Source organism: Pelobates fuscus, chromosome 12, assembly GCF_036172605.1.
Source record: "Pelobates fuscus isolate aPelFus1 chromosome 12, aPelFus1.pri, whole genome shotgun sequence".
Lineage (NCBI taxonomy): Eukaryota > Metazoa > Chordata > Amphibia > Anura > Pelobatidae > Pelobates > Pelobates fuscus.
The window spans coordinates 103,248,052-103,273,637 of NC_086328.1; the positions used below are offsets into that span (position 1 = coordinate 103,248,052).

Here is a 25,586-nt window from a genome sequence, read left to right on the forward strand (position 1 = left end):
TTATTGATTTGAAGGATATTCAATACATTGAGATCTTTTAAAAAATGTTTAAATACTACAAATACTCGTTACTATTAGAGAAAAGTGCATGGTATGTGAACTCCATTGTTATTGTGTGGTATGGCATAGGTTTACAGTTTATACGATGTGCTTATTCACTTAAGTTACTTAAGTTTCTATGGTCAGGATTTTAAGGAGACTTTCAGATTTTAGACAATTCACAGTTAAGTGAATAATCTTGTATGGGTTTTCTCCTTTTAAGTATCACAGTAATCACGCTCATGTGCGGTTACAACAAACACAATGCAAGAACATGCTACAACACACAGTGAAAAACCTCAAACCGTCTCCTACTGAGCCAACATGAGCTTTATTAGAAGTTAAATCCAAAGAACTGAGTCCAAGTCAATAGAATTTGTAAACTCTGATAATTTTAATTTTAGTTTATCTTTAGTGATTTTCTAGAATTATGTATATTTTTTTGAATTTTGTTGTTGCTGGGAGATGTCTCATTAGGTAGTTCTGTCAGAATTCCACTAGACAAACCTATATGAAACATGAAAATTACTACACCAATTTGACTACACCAGATAAGTATAAGTATATCTAGATACCATTGTTACTTAATTGGAGGTATCATATATATACATACTGTTTGTATCTTTATGAAACATGAAAAGCCTGGAACTGGGTGTAATTGGTTAATTCCTGATGGCTGCTTTCTGTTACTCCAACCAATAGGAATCAGCCTTTCAGGAAGACTGTGATATCTGGCCCTTGGGCTCCAGTTCTGGAATTCTCAGGGACTCTAATGCTGTATATCTATAAAAAGAAAACAGAAAACAACAATAGTGTAACACTATTGCAGCAAGAAATAAAATGCGCAAATAAAGTTGCACTCGTAGGATGGAGAATGGTATATCGCCTTAGGGTGCCTCCCCTGATGTAGGTGGGGGGGCTAATCCAAATCACCTCCTGTCCTTTCAGCAGCACTGCAGTATGAAGGGCAGGACTCAAGTTGAAAAGATAAAGTAACCACTGTTTTATTATTAAAATCAATGTGTAAAAAGCACAATGATATAAAAGATATATAAATAATGGTTGCTCAGTATGGTCCTACATGTTTCCTCAGGGACCTTCAAAGGTTTGCAGCAACAAGAATATTTTTTTTTGGTTGGTTGTTTTCAAACTAAATTTTCAAGGAATATATTCTGGGATATTCCTGGAGGAAGCCACTATCCATTGAGATAAGTGCAATTTTCATCACTCCATTGACTTTTGGGTGTAGATTAAATTATTCTAATATTCTCTTTGTGAGTTAACCTTAAATACTGGTCTGTGCATTTAGCTGCTCTATTATACACACATACTATCGCAGACCATTCTTAAACTGAAAAGCAAAACAGCTTGTCACTCGTGTCCTGGTGGATCTGTCTTTAAAAGGTATTTGAAATGCAGTATACTCAATCCCTCTTCCTGATGTCCTCATACTATCTGATGGCATCAAGTCTACTAGCATAATTGCGAAAATTTGCTTCTCCATAGCTCCACCCCTTGCCTATTTTTTATTATCATCTAATAGGAAGAGAAACTGAAACTATGAAACATACAAGTACTTGTATATTTCCCAGAAACCTCAGCAGTAAAGGGATTCTGTTATGCTCATATCGTTACATTTATATTGAAAATTATACAGACCTGCTGGTTGAGTCACAGGCTTCTACGAAATTCAATTCACTAAATCACTGGGTCAGTATGCTACGGCTTATGGAGCATTATCTGCCAGTACTATAGCGCCTTTACAGTTATTTTTATTATTGCCATTTGTATAGCGCCAACAATATTATCAGGGGGGGGGGGGCGGGAAGGAGGTGTTGGATGAATTTAGGACAATTACAAGAAAACTTACAGGAACGATAGGATGAAGAGGACCTTGCTCAAACAAGCTTACAGTCTGTAGGAGTTGGGGTATAAAACACAATAGGATAGGAAATAGTAATCAAATCAGGTGGCAGTGAAGCAGAGCTGGAGAAGCTGCCCTTCAGGAGAAAGGTATGTGAGGTAAAGCTTACTCTGGGAGGCCATAAGCTTTCATAAAGAGATGGGTTTTAAACTATTGTAGACTAGAGGAGAGTCTGATGGTGGCTATTTCATAGGAAGGATGCCAACCGCGAGAAGTCCTGCACACATGAGTTGGCCCTACGGGTCCGAGCAACAGACAGGAGAAGGTCATGGGCAGAGCGGAGAGACAGAGAAGGGACATACCTATGGATCTGTGAGGAGATATAAGATAGAATTGTTCAATGCTTTATAGGTAAAGGTTAGTCCTTTGAATTGACACCTATAGGATACAGGAAGCTAATGTAAGGACTGGCAGAGGAGTTAGGTGTAAGAGGTCCGACCGCAGAGTTAAATCAGTCCGGCGGCAGACTGTAGCGGGGCAATACAGGTTTTGGGAAGACCAACTAGGAAAAGGTTACAATAATCCATGTGAGAAATTACTAGAGCAAGGACAAGCTCCTTAGTAGCATCTTGTGTAAAGAAAGAAAGGGGCGGATGCGGGCTATCTTTTTAAGATGGAATCTACAGGATTTGGTAACATACTGGATGTGAGGCTCAAGGGTGAGGCCAGAATCAAGTATAACGCTAAGACAGCGCGCTTGCAAGGATGGACTTATGTGGGTACCACTAACATGAAGGGAGAGCGAAAGAGGAGGTAAGACAAGGAGCTCAGTTTTAGAGAAATTGAGTTCCAGAAAGCGGGAGGACATTAGGGATCGACTGATTATCGGTCTGTCTGATATTATTGGCCGAAATTCTGTATTTTCGGCAATATCGGTATCGGCCTATAGAGATACCGATATTGCCGATAATACATACCAGGACAGCCGGGCCCATGACAAGCCCGGCGGTCCTGGAGGGCCCAGCAAGTTCTTACATACCTTATCAGCAGCTCCCCTGTCTAAACCTCGCAAGTCCTGCAGCCGTCAGAGCGTTGCCATGGGATACCATGGCAACGCTCCGCGTGGCACGCTGGCCGCAAGATTTAGACAGGGGAGCTGAAGGGAGCTACTGGGAAGGTAAGTAAGAGCTTGCTGCGGGCCCCCACTGCAGAGTCCATGCCACTGGACCACCAGGGAATGCTATATCCAAGTAAGAAGCAGGGAGGGGAGACTTAAAAAAAAAAAAGATGTAAATACTTAAATAAATAAAAAAAATGCCCCCCCATTTTACACAAATTACATACCTACAGAAACACACACTCTGCATTACATACACACACTACACAAACACTGCATTCACTATAGACACATATACACACACTGCACAAACACACACACTCTGCATTCACTATACACACACTACACAAACACACACACTCTGCATTTATTATATACACACACTGCATTCACTATACGCACACTACACACACTACACAAACACTCACTGCATTCACTATACACACTACACAAACACACTCTGCATTCATTATATACACAAATACACACTGCATCCACTACACAACTACACACAGCCCTCCTGTCTAAACACACTGCATCCGCTACATGTGGCATGTATATTTTTTGCATTTACCTTTAGAAATAGTTTATTTTTTCAAAATGGTAAATGTACAGAATATCGGTAAGTTATCGGCTATTGGCCTGAAAGTTCACAGATTATCTGTATCGGCTCTAAAAGATCAATATCTGTCGATCCCTAGAGGACATCCAGTCAGAGATGGAAGAAAGGCAAGCAGTGACACGTTGCAGGACGGCAGGGGAGAGGTCCGGGGTGGAGAGATATATCTGGGTGTCATCAGCGTACAGGTTGTAGTGGAATCCAAATGAGGCAATACGTTTGTCAAGAGAGGCAGTATAGAGAAAAAATAGAAGGGGACCAAGGACAGAGCCTCGGGGGACTCCAACCGAAACAGAACGAAGGGAGGAGGTATCATTAGAAAAGGAGACACTGAATGAGCGTTGGGAGAGATAAGAGGAAAACCATGAGAGGAAAGAGTCACAGAGACAGTGATTGAAGAGTTTGAAGAAGGAGAGCATGATCAACGGTGTCAAAGGCAAAAGAGAGGCCAAGAAAAATTAGTATGGAGTAGTGGCCTTTGGAGTTAGCTGCAATTATGTAGTTAGTAACTTTGATAAGAGCAGTCTCAGTAGAGTGGAGGAGGCAGAAGGCAGATTAAAGGAGGTCAAGGAGACAGTTGGAATTGAGAAAGTGAGAAATACGAGTAAAGACAAGTCTTTCCAGAAGCTTTGAGGAAAAAGGGAGCAGGGATATGGGACTACAGTTAGAGGGGAAGGAAGGGTCAAGAAATGTTTTTTTTCAGGATGGGCACTACAATGGCATGTTTAAGGTCAGCAGGGACAACGCCAGAAGAGAGAGAGCAGTTGAAGCTGTGTGTTAAGGAAGGCACAAGACAAGGGGAGAGAAAAAAAGGCAAGGTGGGGAGAATTCTTTCCTTAGCTGTTCAATCTTGTCCGTAAAGTAGCATGCAAAGCTATTGGCTGCAAGGTTAGTTTGGGGGGTGGCCACAGCAGGGTGAAGAAGCGAATTAAAGGTGTCAAAGAGACGCCTGGGATTGCGGGAACATAAACTAATGAGAGAGGAAAAGTATGACTGTTTGGCGAGGGCTGCGTTGTATGAATACAATATGACTCTATAATGGAGAAAGTCTGACGGTGCAAGACTTCCTCCAGGAGTGTTCAGCACAACAGGAGCATCTTTGCAGGTAGCGTGTTGAATTATTATGCCACTGTTGGGGGCGTGTCCTCCTCGAGGTACATGTTTGGAGCATGGCTGCAGCGCTCCAGGCAGAGGTTAGGGTAATGTTATATGTGAAGATGGCTAGTGAGGGATAGACAGGAGAGGGAAGGGATACATAGGAGTTGTGAATCAGTATCAGTTGACAGCTGCTGGAGGTCAATAGAATTAAGGTTCCTCCAGAGTTGAAGGGGGTTAGGCTGAGGTTGTTGGGTGAGGTGGTACTCAACAGCAAATGATAAGAGGTGGTGATCAGAGAAAGGAAATGGAGTTTTGCAGATATTAGATATGAAACGTGTTACGTACAGGTTTATGTACTATAGCTATCTCAATCAATCAGTGCAAGGAATTTTAGTAATTAATATTGTCGTTTGTAATTAAGACATCAGCAAACAATCTGACATATATCCCTGTTTACAAGTAATGCCATCACACAGTTTAACGCGTGTTTGATAAAGTAGCACTTATTCTCGGTAAGTGTTTATAAGGGGTTAAAGGCCACCGCTGCCATCAGCCATATTGTGATGGCTTTGTTCTATCAGATGACCCTGTGGGGAGACATGACACATTTTATGAAGAGTGTTATTTCAGCCTTATTTATTGGTGTATACAATGACTACTTTAACCCTTTGCACGCAGCAGTCTTACCACCCCCACAAATGAATTTTTTTTCAATTCAGATTTTTTTTCAGAGGGTCGATTCACAAGCAATAGTTTTGTATTTTAACAGAATTTATTCCGTGATATGTAATAGTTTGGGTAGGAACTTACTCTATTGACACAATTTTTCTCAAGAAACTTAAATCTTTCTTCTATTCACGTCAGTCCTGTGACGTCATTTCTAGCGCCATTTCTCTGGAATTACCTCAGGAAGGTGCGCCACCCAGTGGATCGGTCTTATAAAAGTTGGGATTCAGAGAAGGCGCAGCCATTGGCCTACTCTAATTTATGTATTTTGTGGTCACTGACCACAGTTTGAATGCCACGTATTGTCTGAGCTGTGGAATCGTCCAGTGAAAACATAGTTTTCATATTTCTCCTGTGTCTACCTTCAGGTCTCAAACACTATAGACAAACTCCAAAAATGTATATTGATGTATACTGTAATTATCTTTATTTTAACGTCCCTTGGAAGCTGTTTAATTTTTTTTTTTTTGCTAGTTATATATTTTTACAGAGTATTTTTTTAAATGAGCTTCAGTATATGATACGTTATTGCACTGTAGTAGCCATTTACTGCACTATAGTAGCCATTAATTGCTCTGCAGTATCCATTCAAGGTTCTCCATTTACTGTAGAATATTCCTATGGAATTCTTTGTGATTTACACAATTACACGGTTGTCTGATTGACGGCCAGAGGAGTGTAACAGCATGTATTTCTATTGAAATAAGAACTTTCATACAATGGAAAAATTAAATAAAACAACACTTTGACACAAAGCTTTTCAGCAAGTGTTTAGAGTGTTTCTGTGATAATGGAGTAGTATTGCGTATTTTAACATCACTGAAATTTAGCAACACCTTTTCATCTATTCTCATATCTTACAAAAAAAACAACTAAAATCCACGAGACGTCGTGAGCATTCTGGGCATGGCAGCCATTTGTGGATATTATAATATGGAATATTTACAGAGAACAAATTCCTGTTTAGTCCTCAGACGAGGATGGTTTTCATTCTTTTCCCAGAGAGACGTCGCTGCCTGTGGCCCTTTGGGGCTAATTTATCCTGAATGTGTTTGTTGTTTACATCTAAACAGGGAAACATATAAACGTCAATCCTGTATTAATAGTGAGCCTTTACTTATGATGGCACAATCTCACCCTGAATCCACAGATTGTGGATTAATCTAAATAACTGCTCTCCACCAGCCCCCGGACAGACAGTATGTTGGGGACAACCCTGTACTAAGCATGAGCAATCTGTTGAATGTTCATAGTCACTGGACTGCAACTCACACTGTTGGCTGGGTAAAAAGTAATTGTGCAGGCCTCCTAAACATCGCAATTTCGATGGGACAGTCCTGATTTCCGGGTTCTGTCTCGCTGTCCCAACTTTGTTCCCTGGTGTTTTGGAGACACCAGGGAACTGTCCCCAACAGGCATGGTACATGTGCATCATTCGATGTGCATTCACACCAGGCTGACCTGTCAATTCTACCGGTGGACCAGCCCCTTTTTGGGCAGCCCCCTTTACCTCTCCTACTGTGAAATAACTGCAAGCTTGTAGAGTGCAAACATGAAAGTAGCGCTGTACAATATTAGTGAGCAGTATCTGTAAATAACTAACAAGCAAAAAAGATATCTCAGTGATTTATTCTCGATAGACCCCATTATTTATTTAAACTGCTCTTTCTCTATGCTTGTTGGGATCTGGGATAATTCTAGGTGTCCAGACGTTCCCTGAACAAATCTAAATCGACAAGTGTCTGAAACGAGACCGGACGCTGTAGTGGAATGAAAAGCCAATTGCTAAATTCAAGCTAAAAACTAGTCCAGCTGTGACTTCAGCAGAGAATCCAAATCATCTATTTAGGTGTGTTTATAGCCCAAGTGAATATAGCTCACTGATTATAGCTGATATCGCTGTTCCACACAAACACTAGTCGAGACTTGTTTTTATTGTGTGAATGGCACAATTTTATACCTAGGTCCTTAACCAGAGGTCCCCAGGAGAACAATGAAATTGCGACATATCAGGTGCCTCGGTGTACGTAACTGACCAGATGATTTAATTGGGACCATACACCACAGCACCTATTAACATTATTATAACAAAAGAATGGTTCCTGTGACCACATCCCCAAATCAATGCCATCCCAGGAAAGCTCTCCTTCTGAGTGCCAATTCTGTCCAAAAAGCGGGTGGGAGGTGTCTAGCCCGAGTTAGCTGGAAGTTAAGTTTCCGGGCCAAGTTCATTTTAAAATCGGGCGCAGAGTTCCATGATGGGTGGAAAATCCTGGTCACCTAAACTGATGGCCCTTTCTGTTGGTACATGGAGCTCCCTGAAGTCCTTGGTATCATTCGATGTCTTACCAACTCCTTTATGTAGTGCCCTTTTTGGTGACTCTAGGACTGAGAGTGCCCTCAACAAAGTTTTGCTATGATGACTCCTGGGGCATTGAAAACTATGCTGGGCTGGGAAGCACAGGTTGTCGTTCTTTTTAGGCTGTTTGGAGACATGTACAAGTTCTGGGTGACTGGATGGTCTGTCACAGCTACCCTCCTCTTATTGTCTCCTTCAGAGAGGTCAAGGATAGTCACATCTGTGTCTCCATTCACGTAAAGTGCCATTCACGTAAAGTTAGCATGGTCTACAGTTTCAGTGGTAAATTTGATGAATTAAATTATTGTAAGAGCTGGTAGCAAAAGGTTGATGTGATATGTTCAGTTTTGCAAAATGTAATGAAACCGGCTAAATGGGAAGGGGGACGGGAGATAACGCTGTAATAGAAGGAAAGGGGGACGGGAGATAACGTTGTAATAGAGGGAAGGAGACAGCAGCTACGACTGTAATAGGATGGAAGGGTGACAGGAGATCTGGCTGAGTATTAAAGGGAAGGGGACGTGACTAAGTAGGGAGATAAATAATTTGACAGTGCTAGATGGGTAAGTGGGTACATTTTGATTCTTAATATTTATTGATATAGTGTTTCAGGTCATTAAATGTGTATATTTAGCCCCATCATAATTTTAAGACCCAGGCCCATGAAACCTTTACCCCGTACTTCCCGCAGTAGGAGTTTTCTTGCAGTAAAATGGATCAGCAGAGCCTATAACTGTCCTATGATAGTGAAATGTTTACATATTTAATACAAAATAAACACTTATTCCTTGGGAATTATAAGAGATCTTCCCAATTTTGCTTTTTTTGTGGCATTCTGTCCAAAGTACAGACACTGTTTACAGATGACACGAGCGGGTATTATGAGAATAAGAGAGCAAAACGTCTGGCTGCAATAATTAGTGACACAGCACCTAGTTGCGAGGGGGGCGTGCAGGTCCCCCGGAGTGCAGTGCAATGCTGAACTCCCAGCAGGACTACAGCTGTTGCCATGAGAACAGAGCCTACTCGTGCTGTGTACAATTGTCCTTCTTGACCACAAATGCCCGAGGGAGACGTTTAACCCAGCACTGTGTAATTATGAAGCTCTTTAACATAAGACAGAGTAATAAGCCATCAGCACTTTCTAAACACATACAGGAGTAGTTCTCCTTTCTGTTACTATTGTTCGTTCCTGTGTATATAAAATGACCGGCTTCTTTTTCTAATCTTTATTGTGTGTCTTGTTGTGATATCAGGAGGTCTGGGGATCAGTCTCAGCTCTTTACATCCCGACGTGACAAAGCATTTTGCCCAAAGTGAAGTCTTGCGGACTCAGATTTAGTGATTTTTCTCCGCTGTCGTTGATTGATGAAAGATCCAGTGATGCCTGGTTCATCTCTGAGCTCCACCTAGGATGTTAGATTACAACATGGAGGAGGACCAGACAATGCAAAATTCTGTCCTGACTGATCACTGGAGATTCGAAGAGTTTCCAATTCGGTGTATTTATAGGAATACTCTGGACACCATTAAATCATCCTGGTAAAACTAACAGACCTTAACCACATCGCTCATCTCCAATCTCAATAGGAATTACACTGGTTCCCACTAGAATTAAAAAGTGAGGTTTATGAGTTGAGATCTCTATTGATTAATAGATCAATAAAATGAAGGACAACCAGTTTAACAATGTAGCCATTTGCTTTCTTTCACTGATGAATAAAGGTGCAGCAAGAACAAATGTGTGCAGTGAGTCGACGGAAACATACATCGCTCTCATTGAAAGCAATGGGAGGACCAGGGTGGCCAAGAGGTGATTTCAGTGTAGAAGCTGCAAATTTCAGGAATCTGCTGCAAACAAGAGATGTTCAGAATGAAGAATCTAAAGGATCTACAAAAAGGTTACATTTCTGGTGAGCAGTCACATTCACGCTAGTATTTAGCGATATATCCTCAGCTTCATCCAGGTAGATACAGCTTTAGGAGTAAGTCTTCTCCATCCTTGCAGGAATGCCTCAACAGCCGCCAAGACCTACAACTCATTGAGACGCAGAGGACTGCGCATGCACATCCGAATGCTGCACCAATACAAAGGCTCCGACACAGGCTGAAATTCTGCACTGAGGAAAATGGAAAGGGTTGCAGACAGAAGCTTTTGCAAGCTGTTCTCTTCATATACAATCAAAGGAAACATGCAGGAAAAAAAATGCATGTATGTTTTCTTTATTTTAAATATTTATATATACACACACTGATCTGCCACAACATTAAGACCACCTGCCTAATGTTGTGTAGGTCCCCTTGTGTTGCAAAAACAACTCTGATGCGTTGAAGAATGGACTTCACAAGACCTGAACGTGTCCTGTGGTATCTGGAATCAAGACATCAGCACCAGATCCTTTAAGTCCTACAAGTTGTGAGGTGGAGCCTCCTTGGATTGGATTTGTTGTACCAGCACATCCCAGAGATGCGCAATCAGATTGAGATCTGGGGAATTTGGAGGCCAAGGCAACACTTTGAACTCTTTGTCATGTTCCTCAAACCAATGTGGCAGGGTGCGTTATCCTGCTGAAAGAGGCAATTGCCATCAAGTAACACCATTGCCATGAAGAGGTGTACATGCTCTGCAACAAACTCCGCCGGCCTGCCTTCTTCCCATAGTGCATCTTGCTGCCATCTGTTCTCCAGGTAAACAATGCACACGCACCCGGCCATCCACCTGATCTAAAAGAAAATGTGGTTCATCAGACCAGGCAACCTTCTCCCATTGTTCCAGTTGTGATGCACATGTCCCCACTTGGTGGATAGGGGTCATCATGGGCACTCTGACCAGTCTGCAGATACGCAGCAAACTGCAATGCATTGTGTGTTCTGACATCTTTCTATCATGACCAGAATTAAGCTTCTCGGCAAATTGAGCTACTGTATCTCTTATGTGGGATTGGAATAGACAGGCTAGCATTTTCTCCCACATCAATTAGCCTTGGGTGCCCATGACCCTGTTCAACGGATGTCCATCCTTGCACTACTTTTGGTAGGTACTAACCACTGCATAGCAGGAACACCCCACATGACTTGCCGTTTTGGAGATGCTCTGACCCATTCATCTAGTCATCACTATTTGTCCCTTGTCAATGTCACTCAGGTCTTTTCAGTTGCCGATTTTTCCTGCTTCCAACACATGACATTCAAAAACTGACTGTGTTCACTGTTATTCACTTCACCTGTCAGTGGTTTTAATGTTGTGGCTGGTTTAATAAAATAAAATTAAAAAAAAAAACACAAATTTTTTAATGGATGCAAATTATATTTTTATTGATGTATATTGCTTTTTTGAGAAAATGTCACCTTTTATCTGCCTGAGTGGTCATGTTAGGTCAGACTCTACTGTAATCAGACCAACTGCTGTTCTATCTAACTTGTTGCTACAGGTTCACTTAGCGCAATCACAGCAGCAAGTTAGGTTGAGCAGCAGTTTGTCAAATACCAGTAGATTCTGATTCAACATGGCTGCTGAGGTAAAGTAACATTTTCTTAAATAAATCAATTTGCAGCATATAAAAAAAAATATCATTAGGTTTAATTAAATTTAATGTAATTTTAAGTGAAAAATTGATGACAGTTGTCCTTTAAGCATTAAGTCCATGAATAATGCGGTCAGATGATTGACAGTCACTGGGTGCAGTCTTACCTTACAGGCTAAACCGCTTTCGACTGGCGTAACCCATGGCATTGTCTGGATGGCGCAGTGATCTGTAAGGTTTCCCATGGCGGCTGATGATCGTGAGGGTCGTTTGATGCTCTCAGCACATCATCAACCGCCAAGGCAAACCTTCCTGATCAATGCGGCGCAGGGGGAGGAGACTCGAAGCAGTGAGGGAGTGTTCTTTTAATATGTACGGCACAGGTACAAAATTAAATCGCATAATCACTGTAACTATATCCTGGTAAGAAATACTACTAGCTACAGCTCAGTGGCACCAACTTTGTCAGCATCACAGAGATAAAAGATAAGAATTATTTTTTTTAATTGTTAAAAGCACTTTTTTTGGCAAAACAGTCTATTTAAATCAATAATTAAGATGGGTGATAGCAGTTTGCAGCTTGTTATAAAAGAGAAATGTAATTACCATTTTGCAGTCAAGGAGGAATTCTTTCCTGTGTTGGGCACATCAGGAATCGTGGCACGGTGACTGCGTGGCAAAATGACTGCACTGCTAGCTGCGTGGCATAGTGATTGCGTGGCAGGATGACTGCACTGCTGGCTGCGTGGCAGTCTGACTGAGTGTCAGGATGACTACGTGGCAAAATGACTGCACTGCTAGCTGCGTGGCATAGTGATTGTGTGGCAGGGTGAATGCACTGCTGAATGCGTGGCAGGCAGACTGAGTGGCAGGATGACTATGTGGCAAAATTACTGCACTGCTAGCTGCGTGGCATAGTGATTGCGTGGCAGGATGACTGCACTGCTGGCTGCGTGGCAGTCTGACTGAGTGTCAGGATGACTACGTGGCAAAATGACTGCACTGCTAGCTGCGTGGCATAGTGATTGTGTGGCAGGGTGAATGCACTGCTGAATGCGTGGCAGGCAGACTGAGTGGCAGGATGACTATGTGGCAAAATTACTGCACTGCTAGCTGCGTGGCATAGTGATTGCGTGGCAGGATGACTGCACTGCTGGCTGCGTGGCAGTCTGACTGAGTGTCAGGATGACTATGTGGCAAAATGACTGCACTGCTAGCTGCGTGGCATAGTGATTGCGTGGCAGGGTGACTGCACTGCTGACTGCGTGGCAGGCAGACTGAGTGGCAGGATGACTATGTGGCAAAATGACTGCACTGCAGCCTGCGTGGTAGTCTGACTGAGTGGCAGGATGACTATGTGGCAAAATGACTGCACTACTGGCTGCATGGCAGTCTGACTGAGTGGCAGGATGACTATGTGCCAAAATGACTGCACTGCTGGCTGCGTGGCAGTCTGACTGAGTGGCAGGGTGACTGCACTGCTGACTGCGTAGTAAGGTGACTGCACTGCTGGCTGCGTGGCTGGGGGACTGCACTGCTGGCTGCGTGGCAGGGTGACTGCACTACTGGCTGTATGGCTGGGGGACTGCACTGCTTACTGCGTAGCAGGGTGACTGCATTGCTGACTGCGTAGCAGGGTGACTGCACTGCTGGCTGCGTGGCAGGGTGTCTGCACTGCTGGCTGGGAGGTAGGGTGACTGCACTGCTGGCTGCGTGGCAGGGTGACTGCACTGCTGGCTGCGTGGCAGGGTGACTGCACTGCTGGCTGCGTGGCAGGGTGACTGCACTGCTGGCTGCGTGGCAGGGTGACTGCACTGCTGGCTGCGTGGCAGGGTGACTGCACTGCTGGCTGCGTGGCAGGGTGACTGCAATGCTGGCTGGGTGGCTGGGGGATTGCGAAGCTGGCTGGGTGGCAGGGTGACTGGTGGCTGCGTGGCAGGGTGAATGCTGGCTACATGGCATAGTGTGTGTGACAGAATGGTAAGGTGCCTGCGTGGCAGGGTGATGTGTTTGGCGTGCTTTGTACATGTAGTGTTGTTAGGCTGTCATGCATGTGAAGCTATACACAGAGGATTTAATTACTGCATCTCACATCTCACCAGAGGGACCTGGTTTAAAAGAGTCAAGTATTCGCCTATTGGGTGCAGAGCAAGTGATGTAGAAATATGGAGCAGTATCTGTGGAAACCGACATATATAATAAAAATCAGATGCTGGCAGGGAGCTGTCCCTGAGCCTTCACCCAGGTGTTTATTGAGAGCTGCAGGACAGACATTGCATATTTCTGTATTACACACACAGCTCGGGATTTATTCCTGCCTCTCCAGCATCTCAGGAGCTGTGATATATTGTGCATATTACAGCCATAGGATGCTTAGAAAACCCCTCCATCCTGGCCGTGAATGGTACATTCCTCAGACTGTGATTCCCAACTAAATCAGCCCTGTGCATCGCCTTCCAATATCGCTGGCAGGTCTGGAGGTACCCATCCTACAGCTATTGTCTGAGGGTTTGCAGTTCATCCATCATTTGATAGCCAGACAGGGTCTACTATACCACCAGAAATGGAAGGTGTGAGCAGCAACAGGGCAATGTCCTACAGCAGATGGAGCTATGACAGGTACGGTGCATCATGTATCAGTGATATATGTTTAACCCTTAATTATGACAATATCATATTTTGCTGGAACAGTAGTGAAGAGGTTAATGCACAGGGTTTTCAGTGAAGCCACTGAAACGTAAAATAGGTGGCATCCTAGTCATACCACATACTTTGGGCGCTTGGCGCTTGAATAGGACACACAAAAAAAAAAATCCAAATAAGAGTTTACATCTTGGCGTTGTTAGATTTTATAAATGCTGTATCATAGAAGTTTTATAGATCAACATATATCTGTATAGTCACCATTTTATGGGTCACTGAAAAGAGCCGGAATGTCGCCCAGAGTCATTTTCTGCCTTTAGCGGTTTAATATGGGAAAGAAGACGAAATCTATGGAAACAGGGAATGAAAATTCACATCGATGGCTGGGAATTCGTTAAGGATTGAAGAATATAAAAATCCAGAGGGGGAAAAAAAAATTCCACAGTCCATGTCAGATCAATTTATAATATTGGAGGAAGTTTAGATTTCCGGAAAATAGGATAAACTATTCCATACAAAACTTTTAGCGTGAATTATCCCGTCGCAAGGAATGCTTGGCGAAAGTACTAATTATTTTGATTTATTCTGTGGTCTTTTGAAAAGTGGTGAGGGCAGGCTACTGTGAATTATTTCTCCCATCAAGTGAAGGAACATGCTTTCTTGGGAAAATGTAAAAGAAATTAATAAAAAAAAGTGCATTGGATTATTTTTGCAAACAGAAGCTGATAAGGGATCATAGCGAAGATTAATACTGTGTAATACCTGCTCAGCAATCTTAATAAAAAGGTTATTTTTGGGATTGATTTTAACTGTGTTTAGTATGCTGAGAACACGCTCAGATCTTCCAGCAACAGAGCGCGCCTGCTCGGCACTCTACACGCAGGGCATGCTGGGAGCGTACTGTCAGAATACTCTAATGTATGACCGCTATTAACATACTGTAAGGATGCTATGTAATATAGGAGTGTGATTAAATATAATACTCTGTATGAGAGCAATTAACGTGCTGTAAGGATACTATGATGTATGAAAGCGATTATGTACTATAACAATACTATGTAATGTTCGAAAGTAATGTTCGAAAGTGACTAGTATTTGTGGGTACAATGGAGGGGGGGGGGCAGCATGTGGGGTACAGCGAGGTGTCAACATTTGGGGTACAGCGAGGGGAATGCATTTGGGGTACGGTGAGGGGGTCAACATTTGGGGTACGGTGAGGGGTTAGCACTTAGGGTACAGTGAGCTGTCACCATTCAGGGTACGGTGAGGGGGTCAACATTTGGGGTACGGTGAGGGGTTAGCACTTAGGGTACAGTGAGCTGTCACCATTCAGGGTACGGTGAGGGGGTCAGCATTTGGGGTACGGTGAGCTGTCACCACTCAGGGAACGGTGAGGGGTCAGCACTTGGGATATGGTGAGGGGTCACCGTGGCCTGGTGTTACAGGAATGGGGGGGGGGCTAGAAAACTCTGGTGACGTCTTAGAACAGCTGTCAGCATTTAACATTAAGGAGCCGAAGCAAACAGCAGCTGTGCAAAGCTGCAATGAGTAAAAATACTACATCTGGTGGAGGGCTTCTGTGAGGGCTATTTTCTAAGCAGTAACTTGATAAACTGTAGAAATAAATAGCCGGGAGAATGAATATCAATCGATTTCCAAAATGGCTATTGAAGACATAATCTGCAAGTTCTCCACTTGACTCACTGTTTAGTATATTAACCCACATTCTGACTCAGAGCAGCTGAGTTAATTATCACTGAGGCTTTCACCACACCATGATTTAAAGTTACAACCTCATGTTGGGGGAGTCTGCGGATGGTCAGTGGATCTGTAACGTGTCGATATGCTAATCCCATATCACTTGCAATACACCTCGAGAGGGTGTAATAGTACTAATAAGTGATGGGCACCCAAGCATTGTGCGCTGATTAGAGACAGATGTGTGAGGATTCCGAAGACGCCAGACGCACAGGCGTTACCATACGCTCAGCTTGTTACGTGTAAAACGTGTAGGAATAAATAAAGTGACAGCTGTAAATACACTGTAACAATGTACATTTGAATAATATTTGTCTTAATATATATGGATTGGACAGTATAGAACTATTTCAACATAGGATAACACAGTATTGTCCCATTACAGGTCCACACATTGCTTGGCAGTCTGTTATATGTATACATAGATTCTCTCTCACTCACACTCGCTACGGGTGGTCAGTGAAAGCCTGATAGTGTCAGCTGATACACTCAGGCTATCACTGGCCAAGGCAAACAGTTTGGGTGTATACATCATGCCCCATGCAGTCTCTCTGCTCCATTCTCTGCCATTTAGGAGTTAAATAACTTTTGTTTCTGTTTATGCAGCTCTAGGCACACGTTCCCTGGCGGTGACTCACACAGCCTGTACGATAAAATGGTTTAATTTTCAATCAGGTCTGACTGCTCAGTGTGTTAACTTTAGAGGTTTTTATCTCCTGATCGCTAAATTAAGCTTTAATCACAAACAGAAGGCTGCTGCAGACTGTAGCAGGCTATTAACAGAGCAAGAGATAAAACAAATTCTAGATTAAACATGTGCAATAAAATAGGTTTTAGCATTAGAGCTCTCTTTACAGGAAGTGAGTAGGAAGGCTGTGTAAGCCACTTGCACGGAGATGTGATCAGGAATGTATAAACAAAATGATTCTATGTTTTTTTCTATATGTTTTTTTTTTCTTATGCCCTCTGGATCTTAATGTTTACACTCTGCCCACTGCCACTTCTCTTTATTTATATTTATCTTTTCCTCCTTGTGTCGGATCTCAACTAGGCATGCCTCCTTTCTTGGAAAAAAAATACTTAATAATTTGCATAAATAATTATGTATGCAGGATATCACATGGTGTAAATCACAAAGAGCAAGAAAATTCAATAAAATCACCAAAAAAAAACTACTTACAGTTTTATTCTGCTGTGTAGATGGATTGCTCCCAGTGTCTCCCTGTCTCCCAGTGTTGCTATGTATCACAGTGTCTCAGTTTCCTAATGTTGCCCAGTGTCTCAGTGTCCCCTTGTCTCCCAGTGTGCTCATGTCTCAGTGTCCCATAAGTAACACAGTGTCCCTATGAATCACAGTGCCCCATGTCTCCCAGTGTCCTCTTGTGTCTCCATGTCACCCAGCGCCCCCATGTTTCCCTATGTCCCCCAGTGCCTCAGTTTCCCAATGTCGCTGAGTGTTCCCTAGTGTTTGTGTTTCCATGTCTCCCAGCGTCCCCGAGTGTCTCAGCATCCTCGGGTCTCCCAGTGTCCCAGTGTCCCCTAGTGTCCCCAAGTGTCTCAGTGTCCCCATGTCTCCCAGTGTCCCCTAGTGTCTCAGTGTCTGCATGCAGGTCTCTCAGTGTCCCCATGTCTCCCTGCAGCATGTCCCGGTAAAAGTATATTTTAGCTTATTTTATCATTTACCGTTTCGTTCAAGTGTGATTAAGTGGCACAATAAATAAAATAACTAACTCCAAATAATAAAATACGCTAAACTACACCTTTACCCTCACAGTCTAGGTAAGACAAATACTATATGAGTTAGTTATTTTGCTTAAATCACACCTGAACGAAATGGCAAATAATAACATACGCTAAAATACACTTTTACCCATTTCCCCCCCATTCCTCACTTCTCTGAGCTGTAGGCTGTTTCTGCAGGCTGGGAGCTGCTGTCTGGACTCCCTGTGCTGTGTAGCTGCTCCCCCGCGGATCAGTGTGTAGAGAAAGGCAGGCATATGCTGTAACTTCCTATCCCTGCCTCTCTTCATACACAGTGACCCCCACTGGCTGGTGCTGGTATTGCAGAGTAATTAGTAACTGAGATGGAACTTTGTTTAAGCTCCGCTCACTGTCAGATCACGCTCCCAGTGAGAGAAAGTAGTCCCTGCATCGTCTGAGATATAACAAAAATACTAATGTGAATTTCAAATAAATAAATTCAAAGAGAAATAGGAACAAAAAAAATGATTAAAGGGCCACTATAGGCACCCAGACCATTTCAGCTTAATGAAGTGGTCTGGATGCCTGGTCCAGCTAGGTTTAACCCTTTTTTCTATAAACATAGCAGTTTCAGAGACAAAGGCGCCACGCCAGCGCCGAAACGCGCGTTGAGCTAATATCGGGACCACTCCGGTCTGAGCGACTTCGCTTCTCACTATACCACTTGTGTAATTTGCAGCATAGACTAGTAGTCTGGTGTAATTTGCAGCATAGACTAGTAGTCTGAAGCTTTGACAGGGACCACTTGGTCCAGAATTTGAGACTTTAGACTAGAAGTCTGGGTACTTTAGGAGACCACTTGGTCCAGAACCAGTTCAGATTAGAGTAGTAATCTACCGGGTAAAATCAGATCACTCAGTCCAGAATTAGACCAGACTAGAACAGTAATCTATCTGGAATGTAAAGCACTAGTATCAGAATAGACGAGTACTCTGCATGTTTCCCGGGACCACTCAATCTAGAATCTGATTCAGACTAGAAATCTGCCTGTACAGGCACTGACACAGGAGTAGCTTGTGTGCCGTTTTCGGCTCCGTTTCTACTGCTATCGGGCCATAGGTTAGATCTGCCATATTCTATATTTAGCTAATCACCTTGACCGCATATTGTTTACCTTTTATGCGGGTTGTGACTGTTGCGTACGAATAGCTACCCTTTTTTTGCTACTGTTGTGACAGAATAGCAAGTTTATCGTTACGTTCTCACTATTTATACACTGAAAGCTTGTTCAGCCACACAGATGTTTTCACTATATCCCGGCAATCTAAGAGTGTGTGGCTATACAAAAGCTCCAGTCTTTATACCTGCTAATCTAGTGATGTATATTGGGTAATTGTCACGATCACATACACATTGACATTTATCCGCTTAGATTGTGTCACTCATTTTGGTGATTGTCACGTACGAATAGCCTCTTTTTTGCTACTTTAGTGATAAATAACAAGGTCTCCGTGACGCTCTCACCATTTAAGCCTGTTTAGCCACACAGATGTTAATTTTATCTCTGTAATTTAAAGTGTGCGGCTATACAGAAGCTCTAGTCTCTACACCTACAACTATAGTGATAATTATCGGGTAACGGTCACATACACATCGACAGTTACCCGCCTCTGATTGTGTCACTCATTTTTGTGATAACAAGGTGTGTCATGCTACAGACGATTTCTATTTTATATTTTCTATTACACTTTTTTCATGTATATACACATTTATTATTTTGTGTGTTTATTATCTTCCCTAGAAGGGAGCAATAAAATTTATTATTTTCATATTTCATTTATGTTCTATACTGGCAATTTTTGAAGCCATGATTATGAACATGCCTATCCTGGGGTATAGGGACTGACGATAGGGTGGACATCTCTTGTCATACCCTTCTCAGCCTCTTCGCTTCTTTATTATAATCACTGGGTTATGCCCTGATACCCTGCAACCCTACCAACTTCAGTGCAAGATTGTATCCATTTACTTTCTTTCACTGGCTGTTGTGTTTTCTCTCTTATATTAGGGTTAATCCAGCCTCTAGTGGCTGTCTCACTGACAGCTGCTAGAGGTGCTTGCGTGCTTCTCACTGTGAAAATCACAGTGAGAAGACGCCAGCGTCCATAGGAAAGCATCTCCCAGCGCTGGAGAAAGAGGTAAGTTTAACCCCTTCCTCTCCATCCAGCCAGGCGGGAGGGGGGCCCTGAGGGTGGGCGCACTCTCAGGGCACTATAGTGCCAGGAAAACGAGTATGTTTTCCTGGCACTATAGTGGTCCTTTAACCTAAAAGCAAAACTTGCAACGTGCCAGAGGCGCTTTAATATCTAAATGGCACAAAATTGTGCAACGAGACTGCGGGGGCATGATCAATACACCAAAACTACTTCAAAAAGTTGTTTTGGTGCTTCAAGTATCTCTTTAACCACTCAGTTTGTCACACTAAACAGCTATGGCCAGAAGGCGTTCAAGAAGGAGTTCCTTCCTAGTTCAGCGGAAACTTTACTTTTAGAAATCAGCAGGTTTTCGTTTTTTAGTAAACATGAGGCAGTTTGTCAATCCTGACGCCAGGTGTAGGTTGTATCAAATAAGATCGTAATCAAAGGAAAAGGAAGATGGCTTCTCCCAGCAGCTACCTTGTTGTTTTTCTACAAAAAATATCCTACACTTTGTATGTATCCAGCAGGCCGGAGGATGGAGATCTGTAGATCTAACAGTGGGAGCCGTTTAAGTTGTGTTTTTCTGCAATAAACACTAAATTGCACCTATTATAATATGAATGGCAACACACGTAGGCAAAAATAGCGATTTGGAAAAATTCTCAAACTCACCAGTGAGAGCTAAGCTATTTTACATTCATTACAGTCTGCTGGTTAATGAATATACCCCACAGATGTTTGAAATGTTCGGTTTTTATTCTCAACCCACATATAATACCGCAACTGAATGATGGCAAAGTGAATCTATAGGAAGACATTTCTGACAGCATTAAACAGTTTTCCATTATAATTGCATATTAATAAACGCTAAGCGCACAGTTTCTGCCGGCAGGGGAAACATATTAATATTTGCATATAAATTATGTCCGAGCATATGATTCATGCTAAGGGGGGCCTGTTCAGAAAATGTGATACGAACTGCTTTAAACCAACAGGCACCAGGGATAAAAGCCTCCCATTAAGATAAACGCTTTAAACGTTGCATAAAGTTAGTGTCTTTGTAATCACGCAGCAGCTGAGCGAACCTCCTACACCTTTATAGAACAAAACCCAGGCTTGCAATGCAGATCAGCTTCTGGCACAGCGTGCGGAGGGAAGGAGTTGGTCAGGCCCCGTGATGAGTTGTTATTGCACAATGTGTGTTTTTATATCAGTAGAAGGCAATTTATATAACATAAATGATCCAGCCCCTGTGCTGGACTGACTGCTCTCCGGGGGCTTGTTAGTCATAATAAGGGCCAGAGCACCCAGCATTAGGTCAACCAAACACTGACAGAGCTTGCTGTGACCGTCCCAGCCTCGGATATCTTTCATCAAGGGGACAGGAGTTATCTAGAACTTAATCACTTCTAGATTTCTCCAGGCAGCAAGACATGAAGTCCTATCCTTTATTTCTCTCTCTATAAAAGAACTGCCTTACTGCCAGGCTGCAGTCTGTAACATGTGCCCCACTCCCTGGTAGTCTGAAAGAAGTGCCCCGCTGCCAGGTCGCAGTCTGTAAAAAGTTCCCCGCTACCAGGTCGCGCAGTGTGTAAGAATTGCCCCTCTGCCAGGATGCAGTCTGTAACATGTGCCTCGCTGCCAGGCCACAGCCTGTAACATGTGCCCCACTGCCAGGCCAAACTCTGTAAGATATGCCCGATGCCAGGCCACAGTCTGTAACATGTGTCCACTGCCAGGTAGTCTGTAAGAAATTCCCCACCGCCGGGCCGCAGTCTGTAACATGTGCCCCACTGCCAGGCCAAACTCTGTAAGATGTGCCCGATGCCAGGCCACAGTCTGTAACATGTGTCCACTGCCAGGTAGTCTGTAAGAAATTCCCCACTGCCGGGCCGCAGTCTGTAACATGTGCCCCACTGCCAGGCCACAGTCTGTAATAATTGCCTGCTGCTAGGCTGCAGTGTGTAACATGTGCCCCCTGTCAGGCTGCACTCTGTAAAAAGTGCCCCGCTGCCAGGCCGCTCAGTGTGTAAGAAGTGCCCCCCTGCCAGGCCACAGTCTGTAACATGTGCCCTGCTCCCAGGCAGTCTGTAAGAAGTGCCCTGCTGCCAGGCCACAGTCTGTAACATGTGACCCTGCCAGACCGCAGTCTGTAACATGTACCCCACTATCAGGCAGTCTGTAATAAGTGCCCGCTGCCAGGTTACAGTCTGTAAGAAGTGCCCCATTGCCAGACCGCAGTCTGTAACATGCATCTCATGATAACACTGTTTAGTACATACCCCAAATTAAAACATGCATTCATTTAATTATGCATTTTTTCATTGGGGGGTTTATCTAAAAACAGATTGTAAAAGCTGCAGATGTCTTCTCTGCAGCATTTGCAAACCCTCCCCTTCTAACCCCATCCAGACTTTCTGTGGCTGTCCAATCACAGACTTCCCAACTCAGTTCAATGACAAGTCTTTGCAAGGGAGGTGATCTGGGCAACTGCTCCCTCTTGGGTTTAGTTCCACTGAGCTAAACAACCAGGAAGTAACAGGCAGGGCCAGATTAAGAGCCCAGTGGACCTGGTGCTGACAATTATGATGGGCCTATTTACAGAATCCAAAAACACTAAAACAATCATACCTCCCAAGCATCATGTATCTGATGGAGATGGTGTTGGAGGGAGGTGTTGGAGGGAAACTCAAAGGATGCAGCTATACGAAAATACATACTCTGTGCTAATCTCTCTCTAATTTATGCTTTCATCTTTCAAGTAAATCCATATCCCCTAACAGCAGTGTCCAGTGAAGCAGGAAGTCAATGTGCAGGGTAAAAGAGTGTGCCACTGGAGCGAATCACGTGACCAGACCTGCCAAAAGGGGTGAACATGCCCAAAAAGGGGGCATGTTTGTCTAAAGAATTGGAAGGCCAGCCTGGCATGAATGCATGCCAGACTGCCTGCCAATCTGTATTTTTGCCTGCCAATCATGCAGGCTGTCCAACTAAGGGCATACTATACGGGCAGCACCCTGAGCTTGACATAAATGCATCAAATGATGCGCCTACTCCACACTTTCTAAGGACTGTCCCCTAGCACTCACATGTCCACTTGTCTCCTTATCATCTTACTAGCAGGCAGAGGTTCCTGGTATACAGTCTGAGACAGAGAAAAGGTGTATGTAGTGAGTGTAGAAGAAAGGGGACATGCCACAGTGTTAGAGAGACCAAAGTCTGCATGACAGGTCTATAGTCGCCATTTGGGCAGTCGGAATCCAGGACAAACCACCCCCATAACCTAACCCAATAATACACAGACACTAAGTAGTATGGGGAAATTTGTCCACAGCTTTATTAACCAATAATTATAATAATAATAATAATAATAATAATATCGATAATAAATTAACAGGTAAACATGGGTCATTGCCCCCCATACTCCGCCCCCTCGCATCCTGTTCCTTCGGCTACCATACAAAAGGCAATGACCCCCATATAATAACACATATATACATAATTATAACATACACCAACTTTATATCAAAGTGCCAACCACCATTAACCACGGCAGGGGTATACCCGGATACCCCTGCCCCACCAGGTTCTGAGCCACCTCCAGGACTCGAAACCTCTCAACCACCGATGACCACAATCTGTTTATTCCACCTCACGTTCATCCAGGGGAGCCTATTTCCTCTCCTTCAGCTCCCCGTCCCGCCGCTGTGAAAGAAACGGGTTAAATAAACACAAAACAAACAAAGGGAGGGTGGGTGGGACAAACTCGACCAGGTAGGAAGTTAGAATGACTCACCTAAAATGGCTGCTCATTTAAATAGCCAATCCCACTTACCCATAATTCCAACCCTCGCTTACTTCCTCCTAAGCCCGCCTCCTAACCCCTGTCAAGGCCTTTTTCCGCTTAGCTGCGCTCTAGCTACATGGGGCTACATGACAGGTCTATAGTCGCCATTTGGGCAGTCGGAATCCAGGACAAACCACCCCCATAACCTAACCCAATAATACACAGACACTAAGTAGTATGGGGAAATTTGTCCACAGCTTTATTAACCAATAATTATAATAATAATAATAATAATAATAATAATATCGATAATAAATTAACAGGTAAACATGGGTCATTGCCCCCCATACTCCGCCCCCTCGCATCCTGTTCCTTCGGCTACCATACAAAAGGCAATGACCCCCATATAATAACACATATATACATAATTATAACATACACCAACTTTATATCAAAGTGCCAACCACCATTAACCACGGCAGGGGTATACCCGGATACCCCTGCCCCACCAGGTTCTGAGCCACCTCCAGGACTCGAAACCTCTCAACCACCGATGACCACAATCTGTTTATTCCACCTCACGTTCATCCAGGGGAGCCTATTTCCTCTCCTTCAGCTCCCCGTCCCGCCACAAGCTCAGACCTTGACCCCTTAAGCTGTCTGAGCTCCGCCACCCCGAAGAAACAGAGCCATCCTTATACCATCCTGCCAACCCAAGTTGAGCAGGTCCAAACCCACATCCGAGAGGTGAACACCATCCGAGCGGTAGTATCCTGGCAACCCTTCCTCCAACTCCAGGTGCCGTACCACTACACCCCCTACTTTCCGCACAAAGCTTGCCATCAAGCTATTCACCTTCTTCCTGCACCTCTCCATAGCCCCCGGGTCCCGAGCGTGCCGCCACCGGCGCCGCGGGACAATCTCAGACCAGACCAACATTACCCCCGGAAGCAGGCCCCTTAACTTATTAATGTCCTGCTTCATCCACTTCACCAGCCGGCGCTGCGGCGTAAGGCCCAGGTCATTTCCCCCCACATGTAATACCAGCACGTCAGGCGAGTACCCTGCTGCCAGCATCCCAAACAGTTTCCCACAAACATCCCCCCAGCAAAAACCCCGATACCCAAACCAACGAACTGCCAACTGGCCTCTCGGAAAACCCAGCTGCTGGCCTTGCGCTCGAGCTGCGGCCCTCCTCTCGGCCCAGAAGACAAACGAATGGCCCACGATCCATGCCACACGCCCTGGGGGGAGAAAACAAATGATGAGGGAAGTCCAACAGAGACCCCTACCCCATCCCCAACCAACACAGCGAAACATCCCAACATAGCCATTACCCCTCACATCATAACACAAAACCTTTCGAATTTGATGGTTCTACACATTTTTTTTTTTTTTTTTTTTTTTAAATACGAAACAGTCCCCTGCCATTAATCCAATAGACCCAACCGGACATAGGAGCGGAATCTTACCGATTCCCACCTCCCGATCCTCTTCACCACCTCGTCCCCCAATCCCAACCGTGCGGCCTCCGTGGCCGCCCCAATACGGAACGAGTGCGTCCCAAATCGTGCAGCTTGAAGCCCCAACCTGCCCAAGCCCAACCGAAAAACTTTCGTGAACTGGAACCGAGAAAGGGACGATCCGTCAGCATGCACCAATAAGGAGCCCCCCACCGCTGGCCTCCGCGCCAGATACTCCACCGTAGCAGCCACCGGGCACAAAGCCGAGCCTGGCAAGGCCCCCAGTGTCACGTCCCGGCCCACGCCGCGGACGTCCGTTTTGGACCTGCCAAGGTGCACCACCACCTTCCTATCCAGGATACGGACCCCCGACAATTGCAGGCCCCCCTGCGCCAGTTTACTAGCACTCACCAATTCCCCTACTCGGAATGCCCCAAAAAACGCCAAAACAAACGCTACTTTGAACAGTAAAGCCTCAAACCCATCAAAACAAACCTCATGCAATATACCCACCAAGTCCCCCAGCAGCCGCACCGACACCGGGCGCCTGGTATCCGGCGCCCTGCGCCCCTTGCGATAACCCTTCAGGGCTTGCCTGATGACGAAGGTCTTGGTAAAGTCCTCCTTCCCATGCCACCGAAACCAAAACGCCATAGCCGCCATGGATCTGTCCACCACGGCAGGGGACGG

General features: G+C 44.3%; 1 protein-coding gene across 4 annotated transcripts in view; it reads left to right on the top strand.

Moving 5' to 3' along the window:
* Positions 1-13,589: 13,589 nt before the first annotated feature.
* Positions 13,590-25,586, top strand: part of TUB (TUB bipartite transcription factor) — a 210,765-nt gene continuing 198,768 nt past the window's right edge. For 2 of the 4 annotated variants that reach the window (XM_063438593.1, XM_063438594.1), the window contains exon 1: positions 13,591-13,965. In XM_063438593.1, the coding sequence (XP_063294663.1) occupies positions 13,910-13,965 (56 nt within the window). In that variant the 5' untranslated portion in view covers positions 13,591-13,909. Of the gene's footprint in view, positions 13,966-25,586 lie in introns of all 4 variants that reach the window. The other 2 variants (XM_063438592.1, XM_063438597.1) reach the window with 2 other exon arrangements.